At 35.7% G+C, this 17649-nt stretch overlaps 4 protein-coding genes across 5 annotated transcripts; 2 read left to right on the forward strand and 2 right to left on the reverse strand.

Annotated features, from left to right (window-relative positions):
• The first annotated feature begins 1110 nt into the window (after positions 1 to 1110).
• LOC108842154 (uncharacterized) lies at positions 1111 to 3730 on the forward strand. Its single transcript, XM_018614983.2, has 14 exons — positions 1111 to 1462; positions 1552 to 1592; positions 1673 to 1765; positions 1848 to 1922; positions 1993 to 2042; positions 2127 to 2216; positions 2299 to 2355; positions 2455 to 2524; positions 2603 to 2704; positions 2774 to 2826; positions 2905 to 3055; positions 3143 to 3227; positions 3315 to 3443; positions 3514 to 3730. The coding sequence occupies exons 1-14, from the start codon at positions 1177 to 1179 to the stop codon at positions 3708 to 3710; spliced, it is 1479 nt and encodes a 492-aa protein (XP_018470485.2). The 5' UTR covers positions 1111 to 1176; the 3' UTR covers positions 3711 to 3730.
• On the reverse strand, positions 3718 to 5206 carry LOC108842157 (elongation factor 1-beta 2). The gene is made up of 6 exons (XM_018614987.2): positions 5036 to 5206; positions 4835 to 4951; positions 4682 to 4748; positions 4365 to 4494; positions 4132 to 4245; positions 3718 to 4033 (listed from the first exon to the last, which is right to left on the reverse strand). Exons 1-6 carry the CDS (start codon positions 5119 to 5121, stop codon positions 3870 to 3872), a joined length of 678 nt encoding a protein of 225 aa, XP_018470489.2. The 5' UTR covers positions 5122 to 5206; the 3' UTR covers positions 3718 to 3869.
• Positions 5207 to 8053: 2847 nt separating this feature from the next.
• Positions 8054 to 11905, forward strand: LOC108842153 (mechanosensitive ion channel protein 9). Of its 2 annotated transcripts, none has more exons than XM_018614979.2 (6): positions 8054 to 8301; positions 8612 to 9998; positions 10641 to 10761; positions 10875 to 11168; positions 11288 to 11490; positions 11571 to 11905. In XM_018614979.2, the coding sequence occupies exons 2-6, from the start codon at positions 8623 to 8625 to the stop codon at positions 11809 to 11811; spliced, it is 2235 nt and encodes a 744-aa protein (XP_018470481.2). In that variant the 5' UTR covers positions 8054 to 8301; positions 8612 to 8622; the 3' UTR covers positions 11812 to 11905. The 2 variants fall into 2 exon arrangements, with proteins under 2 accessions (XP_018470481.2, XP_018470482.2); XM_018614980.2 differs by having other exon boundaries at positions 8621 to 9998.
• Positions 11906 to 11995: 90 nt separating this feature from the next.
• On the reverse strand, positions 11996 to 14039 carry LOC108842156 (thermospermine synthase ACAULIS5). Its single transcript, XM_018614986.2, has 8 exons — positions 13706 to 14039; positions 13489 to 13583; positions 13248 to 13350; positions 13072 to 13160; positions 12796 to 12952; positions 12619 to 12694; positions 12340 to 12535; positions 11996 to 12257 (listed from the first exon to the last, which is right to left on the reverse strand). Exons 1-8 carry the CDS (start codon positions 13925 to 13927, stop codon positions 12176 to 12178), a joined length of 1020 nt encoding a protein of 339 aa, XP_018470488.2. The 5' UTR covers positions 13928 to 14039; the 3' UTR covers positions 11996 to 12175.
• Between the last annotated feature and the right edge of the window lie 3610 nt (positions 14040 to 17649).

Genomic DNA, 17649 nt, shown 5'->3' on the forward strand with positions numbered 1-17649 from the left:
TAACACGACAAGAAAAAAGGAAAAAGTTTGGACCTTTTTTTCTCTCTGTTTTAAAGTCTCTGTTTCTGACCCGTTCTTTGTCGGACCCAAATTAGCCGATATGGACTTTCTTCTTCTCCAATTCTTTTTGGGTTGACAACAAAAAAAAAAATCATTTACCTATATCTACGTGGATTCTTTTCTGCCTCCAAAAATTGCACTAATTTTTTTAATAATTTGGGAAAGTTAATGATCTCATTATCAAAAATTTAAAAAGCGTTTACAATATTGTTGATATGTATAAAAGTAAAACTTAAATAATTAATTTTCTTGTATAATAATAAACTAGATCTTAATCCGCGCTTTGGAAGCGCGGAATATTTTACGATAAAAAAATTTCACTAATAACTTAATAAATATTTTGGTAATTTTTAATAGTGTGTATTTAAAATATTTTTGCATTTAAATCAGTGTTTTTAAATTCAACCCGATGTTGATTATACCGGTTAATCCGGAGATCTGACAATTCAATTTAGGTTTTTAAAATATTCATATTAAAAAAATCACTAAAACCCGAGACTAATCCATTGAACTGTTGGATGACCGATATATAATCTAATTTGATTTAAATTGTAATAGTTTCATAATTTGTAATCTTATAATCCAAAATTTAAAGTTCATTATTTTACAATTTATGAAATTATGACGTTTCTACAAAATTTTAAAAAGAAAATGATAGATATAACATAACTAAGATTAATTATTGTATTGTTTGGAAACATTGATAGTAGTATAAAAATATATTGTTTGGAAACATTGATAGTAGTATAAAGAAATAAGTATATTGTTTGGAAACATGGATAGTAGTATAAAGAAAAGAACATTAGTGATTTAATGTAGGTTTAACTATAAAGTATAAATGTGTATTTAATTTAAAAACTTACAAAATAAATGTTAGATCCAAGAGAATGTTTCTGTTTTAATAAGATAGATCGTTAATAGGAAAACGAGATTTGCATAAATTTTAAAATCTAAAGAAAAAATTTAAGAGAAGTTTACAAATCTAATATAGGTAAATAAAAACGAAAAATAAGACAGCCACACATGTTAATCTGGGAAGCTAAGTTAAGCTCTCTCTAGTCTAGTCCACAAAACCTTTTGAACTGATCAGAAAACCAGAACTGATCGTAGAGAGATATGTCTGTCTCTATGAGTAACGCTTGTCTTCGACTTCAACAAAAACCTCCACTTGTCAATGGAGTTGTCCGTTTCCATTTACAAAGATCATCTCATGTTTCTTTATACCGTTTTGGTTTCAACTCAAACCCATTCTGTAAAACTCAGACCACAAGATTCTCCAAGTATTTACCTCCGAGACTGTCTGATGAACGCAGAGAAACACAAGTAACTACTGAAGAAGAGGATGTCCAGTTTCAGAGGCTGTTCTCTAACCTTAACCAATCAACACTGAAGCGAGAGTCCGGTACAAAGTTCTATGCTGTTCTTTTTCATTTAATGAAGCAAATTTGGATTGGGTTTTGGTCTAAGTATAAGAGTAAATGAACTTTTCAGGAAGCTTGTCTAGTGCTATCTTCTTGGTTGCTGGCACTACAGTGAGTCTTCTTTCTTTCTCATAACTTGAAACGTTGGGAAAGGAACCAAACTTGTAATTTTATATCTCTTTCTTGATTAGGTAGGTGCAGGGATACTTGCAATTCCAGCAGTGACACAAGAATCAGGTTTTTTAGCCTCTGCAGTCGCTTGCATTCTCTGTTGGGCTTTCATGGTGATGATCACACATGCTTCTTGGTTTCTCTGTTTATGCCTTTTTTGCAAGTTGGTCATTAGAAACATATGTTTGGTTTCAGGTTGTCACAGGTTTGCTTGTTGCTGAAGTGAATGTCAACACCATGTCTGAGCTAGGCTCTGGAGGAGTATCTCTCGTATGTCCCCATCTCTCAAAACCAACACTTCTTAGTGATGTCCTGCTTTGACTTCTTGATATTTTGGCAGGTTTCGATGGCGAAGAGGACTCTTGGATCTTTTGGAGTTCAAGTTGCATCGTAATCATCCTCTCATTCTCATTTTAGAACTTGCTTTCCTTAGTTTTTACCCTCACGTTTGAAACAAGGCTTTCTGTTGTGTAGCTGGTCCTACATTCTCATACATTATACTCTCCTCGTGGCCTACATTGCTCGGTCTTCAGGCATCCTTACAAACTTCCTCGGCATTCCAATGTACTAATCCCCTATTCATCCTTATATATATGCACTGACAGTTCTGAGTTTTGTACTTATATCCCTGAGAGTCTTCTTGTAGATGGGAGAGCGCAACTCTGTTCTCACTTGTTCTTGGAGGCATTTGCTTCTTTGGAAGGTTAGCTTTTCATCAGAAACAGTCTAAACCCAAATAGACTTAGAGTAGAATAGTGGTAGACTCGAGTAGATAATCAGAGCTTTCTCCATGTGGTTGTAGCCAGAGATTCATCGGTGCAACCAATGGAGTTCTGGTGTTTGGACTAGTTGCATCGTTTGCAGCACTGGTGGTGAGAATATTTCCTTAAACGGCTTTCCTAGAAGTTTAATGAAAGTGAAAACCAAACCATAGATGATCTTTTTGTTAGGCAGTAGCGAGTGGAGACTTGCACTGGGAAGCACTTCTCAAGGCCAACTTTGAAGCCGTTCCCATGAGTATACCCATTATTGCTCTCTCGTTTGTTTACCAGGTAAATCATTCAATCTCCTGACTCCAAGATGAAGAAACTTTTTTTTAACTGTTTGTTTGGTTCTTGTAGAATGTGGTGCCGGTTCTCTGCACAGATCTTGAAGGTGACTTGCCGAAAGTAAGGTGACATCATACCCTGCAGTAGTGATAATGAAACTCACTGAATCTGTCTGGACTAACTCCGGTTTCTGAATGTTTCAGAACGGCGATTGTTCTTGGCACAGCCATACCTCTTGGCCTGTTTCTTGTCTGGAATGCTGTCATTCTTGGATCGTTTCCAGATACTGGTGTGGCAGCTGAGAAGATGATCGATCCTCTGCAACAGTTAAGATCAACCAGTGTCACCGTTGGTGTAAGTCAAAGTTGTTCTTTGCTTATCTAATAAACTCTCAACAATCAACTCAACTCAACTCTTGTCTCTTTTTTTTTGAACACACAGCCTTTTGTAGAAGCATTCTCTCTTATTGCAATCGCAACATCTTACATAGGATTTGTCTTAGGCCTCACTGACTTCTTCTCTGATTGTGAGTATCACAAACAACCAAACATTATGTTTCCTTATAAATCTCCTGACCTTTTATAACCTTTTCCTTTTTTGGGAAATTTTAAAGTATTGAAGCTCCAGACCAGACAGAACAAGCCTTTTATTTACCTTCTTACACTGGTTCCTCCGGTTGTCCTCTCCTTGCTGGACCCAGAGATTTTCTTCAAAGCTTTAGATTTTGCTGGGACATATGGAGGTACAACAAGTTTCTTCCTGAGACTATCTTTAAACCAACAACAAAACCAACTTTGTTTTGCCTTTTGTAGTTCTGGTATTGTTCGGGATCCTACCAGCTGCAATGTCTTGGTCAGATAGGTACGTGGTCTCACCATCAACAGCAACAAGTTCGCAACAACTTGTTCCAGGAGGAAAAGTCACCCTTTCTCTTGTGATGGGAGCTGCAGGATACGTGATTGTTTCTGAAGTTGTAGAGAACTTTTCACGGTACTTGAGTGTCTCTTAAGACAATGTAAAGAAATAAAATAGTATTGATAGTTTATGTTTCTAGTAACATGAAAGAGCCCTTGCAACTAGAAAACAAGCAAACAGCAGAAAAATAAAAAAAACTTGGAAAGAAATCAAATGTATTGTTTGTGGGGGTAGGGAGAGGTTTTAAAGTCTCTTAGATCTTGTTGAATGCAACGATGTCAACACTCTGGATGTACTCGTTGTTAGGTTCACTGGTGAGATAGTCTTCAATGAGGTTGTCAGGGGAGACGAGGTCATCAACAATTGTGAGCATGATCGTGAGCTTCTTGATACCGTAACCAACTGGAACCAATTTTGCTGCAACAATTTAAACACAGAAGAAAACACTCAGATTAGAAAACTAACCAACACAATCATTGCAAGTAAGAGAAAAAGGAAAATGTTTAGGAACTTACAAGCTCCCCATAGAAGACCAGGCATCTCAACAGCACGAACGCACTCCTCAAGTTTCTTCATATCTGTCTCGTCATCCCATGGCTTCACTTCCATGAGCACAGAGGACTTTCCACCTAACAAAAAAAAGTTCAAAATTCAAAAGAAAATAAGTAAGAACTCATTCTGTTATTCATCACATGAGCTACACACAAGCTAGCATACTAAATTGATTTCATTCAATACAATGTCTTACTCTCTTTAGGCTTCTTGGTGTCCTTCTTAGTAGCCTCCCTCTCCTCTGCAGCTTTCTTTTCCTCCTCGGTCTCATCACCGAACAGATCCATGTCATCATCATCATCCTCAGCTACAGCTGATGCAGGTGCCTGTTCACCATTTAATGAAAACAGCTAAACACACAACATATGTTTCCACATCCAAACACATCTAGTAGTCATATATACGTTTCATCTACCATATCTAACGCGTTCCTCATTACTCTATATTAATTACCCTTTTAAAGGTCTATGCTTTCTATTAACAATCAAAAAAACATAGATCATGTACAGGTACCTCAGCTTGAGCAGGAGGAGCAGCAGCAGAGCCACCGATACTCACTCCAACGGCTTTTCCAGGGAAGCTGCAACAATACGAAACTCGTAAAGCTCTTTGGAAGATAAAATGTTTAAATCGAAATCTTAATAAATCTGATCCAAAAGGACGAACCTTTTAGCAAGGTGGGAAGCGACGCAATCGTACCACCTGCTAGCATTGGGGAAAGCATCGCTGGGTTTCTCCGAAACGGCAGCGTATACCTTCACATCATCCACAGACAACTGATCTCTGCGCGATTAATCAAAAAGCTATCTCTTTAGATTTTAGACTTCGATCGAAGGAAACGGAAAGAAGGAAAGTGAGAAACTTTACCCGGAAATGTAGGTTTTTCCGGCGAGGTGCTCCTCCACGGATTTGACACCCTGCTCTGTGTGTAGATCTGAGAAGGTAAGCGCCATTTGATGCTCTGGTTTAGGAGGAGGGAGTGGAAGAGATTAGGAGGAGGGAGGAGGAGATTGACGGAGCTGAGCTGCTTTAAAACCTATAGACTGGAAGAAAACCCTAAACCCGGTTAGGAAATAAAACTGGTACGGGCTAAGATGGGCCTCGTGTGGGCCTTTATATTTCTCCGGTTTGAACTGAGAGAAATATATTCCGGGAAGAAGAGCCCACTCATTTGAATTGTTTAGTTTTTTACTTTTCTTTTTTTTTTGCTTTATTTCTTTGGAGAATAGAGCGTTTGAGATAGTGAAGTTGTTTTAGAGCATCTCCAATGTATGTCTCTATATTTTCCTCTAAAATAGAGAATCTCTATTATAGAGGTTGATTTGCTCCAATGTATGCCTCTATAATAGAGTTCCTCTATTTTAGAGGAAAATATAGAGAAATGTTACTTTTTGACTCTATATTTAAAGGTGAAAATAGCAAATCTCTATATTTTCCTCTATAAATAGAGGAACTCTATTATAGAGGCATACATTGGAGCAAATCCACCTCTATAATAGAGATTCTCTATTTTGGAGGAAAATATAGAGATAAAAATAGAGGTGGGTTGGAGATGGTCTTAGTGGTTAACCAGGGTTTTACCCTGAATTTATGAAACTTAAAACATTTACGGATCGAACAATCTTTTTTTAATAAATGTTAAATTATATCTGATCAAAAGAATGTCTTGCATTGGATGCTTCTTTATTTTAAAAGGACTTTTTCTTGCGTTCACCTCCTAGGTGAACCTTTAGATTCACCAACCAATAGGAATTAGTTATTTTAAATTGAGTATCTTTTGAAAAAGAAAACAAAATAATTGTCAAGTTATATTATGTTTTAAAATAAAAAAAGTAAAAATAAATAAAAGTAATAGTAATTGTATAAATGTATTTAAAAAAAAACTATATATAAATTTTAAGGTTTAGAATTTATCTAAAGGTTTAAGATTTAGAATTAAAAAATTCAGTGTTTTTATGATTTAGAGTTTGATATTTATGAATTAGAATTTATGATTTATCCAAGGGTTTAGGGGTTCACCAAGGGTTTAGGGGTTAGGATTAGGGTTTAGGGTATAATTTTTTGCTGGCGGATTTAAAATTATTTTTTAAAAATTCGTTTTTTGTTAATTACTATTTTTATTTATTTTACATTTATTTTAAAAACATAATGCAAATTGATAATTATTTTGTTTCCTTTTTTTAAAAGATACTCAATCTAAGATAACAAGTTTCTATTGGTTGATGAACCTAAAGGTTCACCCTAGGGGGTGAACCCAAGAATAACTCTTTTAAAAGTGTTTGAATGCTTTCATGTTTGTATGCGTCTGTCTATTCACAACCTTTTTCTTCTTTCATTCTTCACCAAACTTGGACGTATTGTTAAGAATTCATTAATAGCGTTTAACCAGCCGGACAACCATATGATTCGACCCGCATTAAATACTAGGTCATTTGTCGAAGATAAAAATACATCAAATCTATATGAAATTTTTTCATGAACGGATTGTTTCCATTGGACAAATATGGGTTCGATCAAAAAAAAAATTTGGAACTATCAAAAGCAAAAGCAAGAATGATGTCATTATGAACATAAAGTCTCAAAGTATGGAACCCTAGAAAGAGGCTGGCGCAACTTAAATGTAACCAACTTAAATGTAATGTTGGAGTAGCCTAGTCTAAAAAGAAAGTACCTAGTGGTGCTTTTTGGGTGTTTTGTGGTTATAACATTCTGAGTCGTGATATATAGAAAAGATTAAAAGAATTGATTTGGTTATCTATGTTATCAAAGTTGACTTAATTTTTTCGTCATACATCCGTTTTAGATTCCCAGAGTTAAGCGTGCTTGGGTGGAAGAGTGAAAGAATAAGTTATCTATCGAAAAGTGATTCGTGATACCATGCGAGTCAGGCCAAAACACAGGGAAAGGTCAAATGGTGATTGGAAGGTCAGTAAACAATGATTTGGAGCCTTAGAAAAAATAACGTACCGATCATTGGAACGGGATTGGCCAATGGGCCGAGAGAGCGGACGTGGACGGCCCATTAGCCGTGGGCGGTCGGGACGTTACAAGTGGTATTAGAACTGGTTACCCATCTCGATTCTAGTCTGAGAGACGTCTTGAGACTTGTCGTGGAACGCAACGAGAACATTGCGTTCTTTGAGAAATGGTGAATTGTAACATCACGAATTATAATATATGGAAATACTTAAAAGAATTGATTTGGCTATCTATGTCATTAAAATTGACTTACCTTTTCCGTCACACATCTATTTAGAAGTCCAGAGTTAAATGTGTTTGGTCTGGAGTAGTAAAATGATGGATAGCCTATCGGAAATGATTTGCGATACCGTGCGAGTGATGCCAAAACACAGAGAAATGTCAGGTAGTGATAACAGACGATCGTTGGAAACGGGATGGAGCACGTGGGCTGAGAAAGCGGACATAGGTGACCCATTAGCCGTAGACGGTCAGGATGTTACAAGTGATAACAACTTATCATGTGGGAAAGTTATTAAAATGTGAAGTCTTGGATTCGAAAGATGCCAAGCGTACCAATAATCTACATACATGGCCGTAAGGGACTCACATCTAAAAGATTAGGATCATGCTCTACAGGATCAGTCGGGACCCACGGGACGGGTTGTTACACTGGCTTTCGTCGTTCCATGTTTTTCTTCTTTAAAACGTAACGTAGCTAGAAAGCATTATTTGAATAAATGAGAATGATCTGTAATATTCGTTTCATCACATCAAGCAAATTTGGTACGATAGAGACATGGCAACCGCTATTTTTAGAAAATCATGATTTTAATACTACATATAGACAAAATATATAAAGACCATTCGCTGGACATAAGAAAAATGTGTAAGTATATTAAGATTAAGACAAAAATAGTTCAATGATGTTACGTTCTAATTATTAGCTTCTGGTCGGAAGCAAATTATGGGACTCGTCTCTGAAACGTGAAAACCAACGAGGTTCTTTCCGTTTGTTAGTGCCAATTTGTTTTGTTCTGGATCAGCAGCCGTTTAGAACTCGTTTCGTTTATAAAATGCACGTAAACATGGATAATTCATACTTTGTAAGACAGGGACTAAAGTTCCAAGATCACTCCTTGCTTCAGCTCTCTAGCTAGCAGCTAGTGTCCTTTGTAAGATCTTCTGCTTACTCTGTTTTGCCATCGTAGTTTCTTGTTTCAAGGCATGTATGTCACTGTAATCTTCTTTTAACCTGTTCTTGTGTGTTTTCTGCTAGCCATCAATTAAAATATCTTGTAGCATCTGCATATATAATTTTTTGATATTCTGACTCAAGAGCTGAGTTTAGTACCAGATGCTGATTATTTTTGCTGATATTAGTTACATTTACTTGGAACAAACGGTCTTTTCTTGCATATTGTAGGGTACTTTATGGTTGAACTAATCATTGGTACGTGTTTCTACAAATTTTTTTGGCTGGAGGTGACTTAGAGATGATGGCAGAGAGGAGAACCAGCAACGGAGGAGACGTTGTTATCAATGTTCCAGAGAAAGAAGGGTCTATAGGTCCAGCACTATCACCTTCTTCTCATGTAGCGGCTTCACCAAACTCAGACACGGGTACTGAGAAACTAGAGCCCTTGACCATTCCCCTTCCGGAAATCAACAAGTTAACGTTCTCTGGTAACCTCCATAAACCGCCTAAGATTCCAAGTCCAATCACTGAAGGTCTAACTCGGAGGAGATCTCTTTCGAGGTCAGTTTACTCCAAGTCCAACTCAAGGTTTGGTCAGTCTTATCATTTCGACAAGACTATTGTCGAGGAAAATTGTGCAACAACCCCTACGGAGCCGTTTGATGCTGCTTTGTTTTCAAAGCATTCTTTAAACAAGGCTTCCCCTAGTAACAAATCGAATAAGAGCACTGGCTCAGCAGCCGCGACCCCGAGTAGGGTTGATGAGGACGAGACGGACGAAAATGAAGAAATATACAAAAAGGTTAAACTACACCAAGTGAAGCGTAAAGGAATAAGACCTCTAGCTCTTATTGAGTTGCTAGTTTTTGTGGCTATTCTTTGCACTTTGGTTGTGTTTTTAACCAATGATTCGGTGAAGAAGCATCGCATTTGGGGTTTGGAAGTTTGGAAATGGTGTGTTCTTGTGATGGTGACGATAAGTGGCATGTTCGTGACAAACTGGTTCATGCATTTCGCGGTGTTCATCATAGAAAGGAACTATCTCCTACGTAAAAAGGTGTTGTACTTTGTCCATAGTTTGAAGAAGAACGTTCAAGTCTTCATCTGGTTCGGTTTGATTCTTGTTGCTTGGGTGTTTCTGTTCGAAGATGACGATCAACACTCTCGCAAGGCCAAGAAGTTTCTCGACTCTATAACTTGGACTCTCATCTCCCTTCTCGTAGGGTCAGCCATTTTCTTGGTGAAGAGATATGCCTTGAAAGTTCTTGCTTCAAAGTTCAACGTCAGAAACTTTTTTGAGAGAATTCAAGAGTCTGTCTTCCACCAATACGTCCTCCAAACTCTCTCCGGACCTCCGCTTATAGAGGAGGCAGAGAGAGTTGGACGTGTGCCAAGCACGGGTCACCTTAGCTTCACGAGCAATGATGGAACGGTGGAAGAGAAGAAGGTGTTAGATATGGGTAAGGTTCACAAGATGAAACAAGAGAAGGTCTCTGCTTGGACGATGAGAGTTCTGATTGAAGCTGTGGGAGCTCCACGTCTCTCAACCATATCTCACACTTTAGATGAATCTAGCAATAGGAAAAAGAGATCTGATAAAGAGATTACCAACGAGATGGAGGCTGTGGCTGTAGCTTATGATATTTTCAACAATGTTGCTCAGCCAAACTCGAGGTAAGTCAACACATAACACTCAACTCTGCTTTCTTGTGGCTAGGCTAGTACTTTTCATCTTAATCATCATTCATCAGTGTTCTAAAATACGGTGGTCGGAGTTGAGACACTACCGTAACCAACCGCTTTTTGTTACACAATGCAGATTTATGTAGTTAGGACGTTTAATAGTGTTTATACAGACATTATGTGATCTATGTCTAAGTGGATTTCAAACAGTAATATTTAGAAAACTAAAGTAATAATATTATTATAGTTTTAATTTTGTTATTTATATTAGATATTACTTAGTTTACGTATTTATATGATTTTAGCTATTTGATTAACGTTTTGTAAAATAATTTTAAGTTTATAAATTTATCATCTTTATATTTAACATATTTTAATTTTTATAATTTGAAACCATATATATATATTAAACTATAATTTTATACAAATTATATGTACTCATGTAGAGTATATTTTATGTTAATTTTTCTAAAATAATATAAACATTAATTTTATATTTTTATTGTATGTAAAAACATATATCTTTTTAAGTCTTTTTAGACGTTTGCGTATTTAAGTTATGTGCTAGAGATTCATATGCGCTTTTGATACATTGTTAATCATACAAACTTGAACTGTTTCTTAACTTTTCAGTTACATAGAGGAAGATGACTTGTTGAGGTTCATGATTAAGGAAGAGGTAGACCTTGTACTCCCATTAATAGAATGTTCTGAGACTGGAAAAATCACACGTAAAGCGTTTACAGAATGGGTGGTAATATTCTTTCAAACACTTTCTTGGTTTATTAGTGTCCATGCATATATAGAGATGTTGTATAAAAATTTTAGTAGGTTGGTGTGTAAGCCTGTGTTGCTGTTTACTGACAGATTAAAGTTTACACAAGTCGGAAAGCGCTAGGGCACTCACTGAACGATACAAAAACAGCAGTTAATCAGGTGGACAAGATTTTAACTGGAGTCTTGTCCGTTATCACCTTCATCATTTGGTTGATACTTATGGATATAGCAACAACCAAGTTTTTGGTGGTCTTCTCCTCACAATTCGTGGGTCTTGCTTTCATGATTGGAAGCACTTGCAAAAACATCTTTGAATCCTTTGTGTTTGTCTTCGTGATGCACCCTTATGACGTCGGTGACCGTTGCATTATCGACGGTGTTATAGTAAGCAAAACTCTGAACATTATCTACTAACTCATTTTAAAAACTAACCCATGTACATATATTTGCCAATGCTACTTCTCATTTTAAACCTCTAACCCTTCCTTCTCTTGACTTTGAAGTTGTTGGTCGAAGAGATAGATCTTTTAACTACCGTGTTCCTCAAGATTGACAATGAGAAGGTGTTCTATCCAAATGCGACTTTGATATCGAAACCAATAAGCAATTTCTACAGAAGTCCAGATATGGGAGATTCAATACTATTCTCCATCGCGTTCTCAACTCCGGCGGCTAAAATTGCCACTCTCAAGGAAACTATATCAGAGTAAGTATACAAACAAAATCCATCTTAAACTACTCACTCACTGTGTATTGACAAAACATTGGTGTGTGTGTTTTGGTCAGATATTTAGTGCATAATCCACAAAATTGGTATCCAAATTTCCTTTTCCTGGTGGATGCGATTGAGAACGTGAACAAGCTGAACTTGAATCTGATCGTCACACACACCATCAACTTCCAACTCTTCGTAGAGAAGAGGCTCAGGAGAACGGAGCTGGTCATCGCGGTTAAGAGAATCCTCGAGGAGCTTGAGATCGAGTACACCTTACTTCCTCAAGATGTTCATCTCATCGGTCACAAATGATCATTTCCTTGTTTCCTTTTGCATGTATTAATTCCACTTGTACTTGTTATTACCGCATGATTTGCTTTGGTTTAACTGAACTCATGAAACTCGATTTACGTTTTAAACCATTAAGCACTAGTAAGTGAACTAATTTGATTTCTAGATTTGGTGTGGAAAATTTACTAATAACAAAGTGGAGATATTGATGATGAAGATGGGTCTAATTTCTTAGTAAACAACATAGTTTTCTTAACCAAATTAAAACCGGAGTAACTTGAGGAACAAGCAAACGAAATCCCAAGCAATGTAGAAAATAAAGAGACTGGTTCTTGAGTGTGGACATGGGTATGGTATTAATCTTGAAGCTGACATCGGTTCTTCTTCAAGTATGCCGGTACGCCACACCATGTCCATGAATGAATCTCGCGTTCTCTTCGCTATAAACTTCCGTCTCCTTCTCCAGCCTGCTCAAATTCATATTTCAGTTTTGCAAGCAAAAGGATTGATTAAGAAACATATATAAACAAAGGACAAAATGGAAATTACGCGAGAGAGATGGTCTTGTTGAGAGTAGCAGCTGAGAGGAAAGAAGGAGCATTCAGATACATCAACTCTCCTTTCACTCTCTCTTCGATTCGTTTATCTATTTCATTCACTTCAACTTCAAACTCTTGGTCCGATGCCATCACCCATCCCCACGTGTCAGCAAACGACGGCACATGTGCTGTGTAAGCCTTCACGTCTGTTTTCATTACAGAAGTGAGCATCAAAATGAACCTACCATGTTTCTACACACAAAGCAACACACAAAAAAGGTTTGCTTACGCTTGAAGACTTGTTTCATGGTGTTGTAGATTGATGTAAAGACCTCTTTATGAGTGAATATTCCTGCTGGTCCAGCCTGTTATTTTTGAAAGAATTTGACCAAAATTCATATCGAAATAAAGTGTTTTGATTATCTTTCTTCTGAGTAAAACAATAACAAAAAAAAGGATGGAAGACCTGGGTCACAAAAATGCCATTAGGGGTAAGCTTGGGTTTGAGGATGTTTTGGTAGAAGGATTTGGTGTAGAGCTGATAACATGGTCCACCTTCTACTGGGTCTGCTAAATCACCCACTATGATATCAAACTTCTCTTCCCTTTTCTCCAGTTCAGCCCTTTTCATATTCAAGTTAATAAGTTATTATAGTTAAGAGAATTTCTTGTCTTTATTTATAAAAAAAAGATAATACAAAGTCATCGTAAATCTTGTTTTTATTTGCTTCAGTGTCCTTACTTTGCATCTTTGATCACAAGTTCAAGCTTCTTGTTACAAAAAGCCTCGCTGTTAACGGTCAGAAATCTCTTGCAAAAATCAACGACTTCCTGGAGAAAAAACATTTGTGTTAGCAATGAATTTATGTCTGTTAATAAAACTTATAAAATATATACATATAGATATAAGAAGTTAACCTGATCAATATCACACATGACCACTTTCTCGATTGTCTTGTGTTTTAGTATTTCTCTTGCAGCAGAGCCTTCACCTCCTCCCATTATGAACACAGTCTTTGGGCTATTAAGTGAGCAAACAATGGTTAAGTAAATAGCAAATCCAATCCCACTTATGTACAACATTAATGAACATTTATTCCTATATTAACTAATCAAGTTCAGATAGTATTTAAAAAAAAAAAATAGAAGTTCAACATACTTGGGGTGGAAAAGGAGGGCAGGGTGGATCAAACATTCATGGTAGATAAACTCATCTCTCTCTGCACTTTGCATTTTCCCGTCAATCACAAGTACCTATTTTAGTTAAGCACCATATTAGTTCATAGTCCTATTTAGTCTCCAGTAACATATAACAAAGATATTTGTAGTTAATCAAAGCTATACAGTATATATAATACTAATAGACGAAAATGTACCTTGCCGAAATGTTTGGTGTCCAGAAGTGCAATTTCTTGGTACTCACTAGTTCCTGTATGGAGCACACTGTTGAGGGCAAAAGACCATTTGAGATCATCATCAATGGTTTCTTCATACCAATGGCAGTCCTGCTGGTTGGAGAGGAGGGTTTGAATGGGTGAAGTATCTTTGTGAATCTCCGGGAAGCCATTTCCGAACATGATCTCTACGGCTTCTCCCATATCCAACAAGTCAAGAAAACAGAGAGAGAAATATAGAGGAGATAGATAATAGAGAGGAGTGATATAATGCTTCGTGTTGAGATATGATCATAGAGAAGCCAAACTTTGCCCTTTTATAGAGGGTGCAACTGGAAGTACTTTTTTATATGAATTATACGATTCGTTAGGTCCCTCCTAATGTTCAAGTTACGATAAGAAAAAAAGAAAAAAAAAAGAAAATATCTATATACCATCTCGTTTTATGAATGGGATAATGAGATTTCTTTGTACAAATTATCCATCTCGTTAGCATGAGTAATGATTGCGACAGATATCCGCTGCCATGATTCGGCGGCATGCTTAATTTTGCATTTTAACGTTTTCAACACCTCCTCATGGCGACATCATAAGTATAATTTATATTACTGATCAATATTCCGTTTTTCATTTCAATTATATAATCCTCTACAGTTATCGAGTTTTTTTAGTGTTATTACTTAATTATTACTTATTAGTACTAATATGGTAGTGCCGTGTTAAAGCATGTATTCACAGTGCGTTTGCAATAAATAAAAAGTTTGTAACTTTTTTAAAGAAATTAAGATTTTGATTTGTTAAAAAATATATAGCTTATAGTTCTAATTTTCAAATTTACAATAGTAATAACTACAATTTGTGAAAAACAACTGTCTCAGCACACTGTCCAGTGTCCATAAATTATTTGAGCCGGCATACATTGTATCCGGAGATTAGTGAACACAAGTGGCATTAATTATCACCTATAAAGATTTTGAGCATGGTAGTCCAAAAACTCATTACAACAGAAAAGATGTATGTATGTTTGGGCATACTAAACAAAAAAGGTAGGACACGCTACATTACAAACCAAATATTACTGTCCTCAGCTAGGACCGCTACTATCAACACATGCGATTGAAGAATCAATCATCTATATGTAACAAAAAAAAAAGAAGAAAGATAAAATCAGTTGAAGAAATTAAAACAATATAACTAGCTCTCTCTTCATCTTTTGGTACCTACTATTTAAAAAAACCATGGTGTATATTACTATATGATTATAGGACGGAGAGGATAGTGAGGGAGTGCAACAAAATACGATGCACCATTACCAAGTGGATTGTGTAAATATGAATGAAATACACATCAGTCTCTCACTGCGACACATCATGAAACAACACGCGCAGTCTCTTTCATCGCAATATTTCCACACTGTCATTATCGTTGGGTCCACAGCCAGATACACGCGCTACAAATGTACACTGGTGTGTTCCCCCATGGACGCTTTGGACGATGGTTCGACACACTATAAAAGTTTTCTAACACATGAAGCCCATATAATTTGATACTTTGTTTTTATAATGAAAAATTAGAGGCAAGTTGTATAGTTTTTCATATGTCTATATGCTCTATCGACTAATGTGGCCAGTTTCAGAAAAAAATGTACTTAGTTCTAAAGAACGGACTGATTGTCACACTATTTGATTTGAATCTGGAATATCTTCTGACTTATATTAAAAGTAACAAGATCATCTGTTAACAGATTACCAGATTGCCACGTAACTTTGGACTAAACCCAAAACTTAAACTCCTTCTCTTTGTGACTTTGTTTCAAAAGAAATTTGAATCCTAGGGAGAGTGGTTTAACACATATCCAAGCTCATAGCCATGCGGGCGTAGACTGTATAGTTGGATGACGTTTCAATGAAATTTAAAGTTTGTTTAGGAAAAAAAGGGTTTGTATATATACCATCCTAGTCGTAAGCAAAACAATAGTCCCTATCAGATAAACATAAAGAATTAGAAGACTAATGGTCCTAATTACGTATACTACACGGAATCGTAAATTTTTTTGTAGAAACATAAGAATTAGATTGGGACCCACGTATGTGGCATGGTCATGGATATGCACTCTTGATTAAGCGTGGAGCTAATCCACTCAAAGTGAATGATATCTTTGTTGGAGACTCCACTCTTTACACTATAACCTTTTTTGTTTACTTCTCTTTTGCCCCTAAAGAATTATCATTTAATCTTTGTCGAGTTTAACTCCTTTAGTTGAAACAAAATATCACTTCATAAGTTATGATGCATAACCATCATCATCGATATGTTAACTACATTAACACGATATCCTTATGTATTTGTGTACATATGATCTTGAAACGAAACCTATTCTCCTCAACACACCCTTTGTATATCACATGGTGGAGAAGCAAAAAAAAAAGGTGGGACAGTAGAAAAGGCCTACTATGTTCACTAAAAAGGACAGCCACTTTTATTCGTGTCTTCGTCAGTGGGCTGCCCAATGAATAGCTTGCCGACGGGTTGTCCTCCACACTTAATATTATATCATAAATACTATGTTACTAATAGCTCACTTTAAACAAAATTAACATATACTAGTATATAATTACCGATGATGTGATTATACATCTAGGTTAAAAGACCAAGAAGGATTGCGTGAAAGCTGACTTTGGAATGATGTCAAAGCGTGCCTAACTTTCTTCCAACATATACGTGGTTAAAGTGCTTCCACTTATGACTTACCCGACCACACTCCAACTACGATTGCATGTTTCTATATTGATACACCCTATTAGATCTTTTTCGGACTTTGAATTTTGCAACATATTTGAATAACTCGTTAAAAAAAAACTTCAGACGCAGTTGATCTTTATTTGATTGCCTAGCGGTTCTAGTTGTCTTCACTACTTTCATTGTATGGCCTTATATCAATTTTTTCAGAAGTTGGATAAAAAAGAGTAGACGATTGCTTCTATATTCTATACTAAAATATTATTTAATTTTTTTTTTGCTAAAAGTATTATTTAATTTTTACGAATTACTTTTCGATTATCAATGTTTCTATGATAACCTCAGAAATAAAAATGGGTTTACACCGGAAAATGTTAAACTGTGTTTTGAAAGTTACAGTTTGAATTGAAATAATTGAGCTAAAAGTTTGAAAAAAATGAAAATGTAAGCATAGAAAAGTTGTTATACCTTTAACAAAAAAAAAAGTTTGAACATGTGTCTTTAAGGCTAATTTGAATAGCCTAGATGGAAAGGCATAAAATTCAATCTTAACTAAATTAAACTGGATGGTTTTCACTGAGTGTATAATTTTAACAAGTTGCATTACCTTGTGAACATCAGATATTTATCTATTGTTTCGAAACATTTTGATATGTGCATGTTTGAATACTGATGAACAAATAAAAGAAAATGGTGTATTTCAACATGAACTTTACTTGTCGTGCCTATTTCATCACGAATTTCGTAGTAGTGTATATTCCATATTGAACTATACAAAAATTTGAAAATACTATATGAACTTTACCCGTCGTGCATTTTCATTCTAGACGCATAAAATTCATATAGTATTTTTAAAATTTTATATAGTTTAATATGGAATACGCAATACTACAAAGTTCATTAAGAAATATGCACGACGCATAAAGTTTATGTTAAAATAGGTATTTTTCCGTGTTAGTCATCTGTTAATTTATTAAAATAACGTCACCTTGGATAGATTTTGTAAAATTAAAAAAGTTACCAAATGACGGATAATTTTAAAAAATTTATCAAAATAAAGTCTTTTTGATAAATTAAAGGATGACTAACACATTTAACAGTCAATATATGTAAGCATGATTTTGAGATTATATGTTGTATTTTAAAATTTTTATTTATAAAATTTATTCAAAAGACGTTGTTTTGAT

Source organism: Raphanus sativus, chromosome 2, assembly GCF_000801105.2.
Source record: "Raphanus sativus cultivar WK10039 chromosome 2, ASM80110v3, whole genome shotgun sequence".
NCBI classification, from domain to species: domain Eukaryota; kingdom Viridiplantae; phylum Streptophyta; class Magnoliopsida; order Brassicales; family Brassicaceae; genus Raphanus; species Raphanus sativus.

Excerpts from the sequence above, each read along its gene's own strand:
- LOC108842154 (XM_018614983.2), top strand. The coding sequence starts at position 1,177 with ATGTCTGTCTCTATGAGTAACGCTTGTCTTCGACTTCAACAAAAACCT. Across the intron at positions 1,923-1,992 it reads GCTCTGGAGGAGTATCTCTC|GTTTCGATGGCGAAGAGGAC; the intron begins GTATGTCCCCAT and ends ATATTTTGGCAG. Across the intron at positions 2,705-2,773 it reads CTCTCTCGTTTGTTTACCAG|AATGTGGTGCCGGTTCTCTG; the intron begins GTAAATCATTCA and ends TGGTTCTTGTAG.
- LOC108842157 (XM_018614987.2), bottom strand. The coding sequence starts at position 5,121 with ATGGCGCTTACCTTCTCAGATCTACACACAGAGCAGGGTGTCAAATCC. Across the intron at positions 4,749-4,834 it reads GCTTCCCACCTTGCTAAAAG|CTTCCCTGGAAAAGCCGTTG; the intron begins GTTCGTCCTTTT and ends GTATTGTTGCAG. Across the intron at positions 4,495-4,681 it reads CTCCTCCTGCTCAAGCTGAG|GCACCTGCATCAGCTGTAGC; the intron begins GTACCTGTACAT and ends AATGGTGAACAG.
- LOC108842153 (XM_018614979.2), top strand. The coding sequence starts at position 8,623 with ATGATGGCAGAGAGGAGAACCAGCAACGGAGGAGACGTTGTTATCAAT. Across the intron at positions 9,999-10,640 it reads GTTGCTCAGCCAAACTCGAG|TTACATAGAGGAAGATGACT; the intron begins GTAAGTCAACAC and ends TTAACTTTTCAG. Across the intron at positions 11,169-11,287 it reads GCATTATCGACGGTGTTATA|TTGTTGGTCGAAGAGATAGA; the intron begins GTAAGCAAAACT and ends TTGACTTTGAAG.
- LOC108842156 (XM_018614986.2), bottom strand. The coding sequence starts at position 13,927 with ATGGGAGAAGCCGTAGAGATCATGTTCGGAAATGGCTTCCCGGAGATT. Across the intron at positions 12,536-12,618 it reads CATGAAACAAGTCTTCAAGC|ACGTGAAGGCTTACACAGCA; the intron begins GTAAGCAAACCT and ends TAATGAAAACAG. Across the intron at positions 12,258-12,339 it reads AACAAGACCATCTCTCTCGC|GCTGGAGAAGGAGACGGAAG; the intron begins GTAATTTCCATT and ends GAATTTGAGCAG.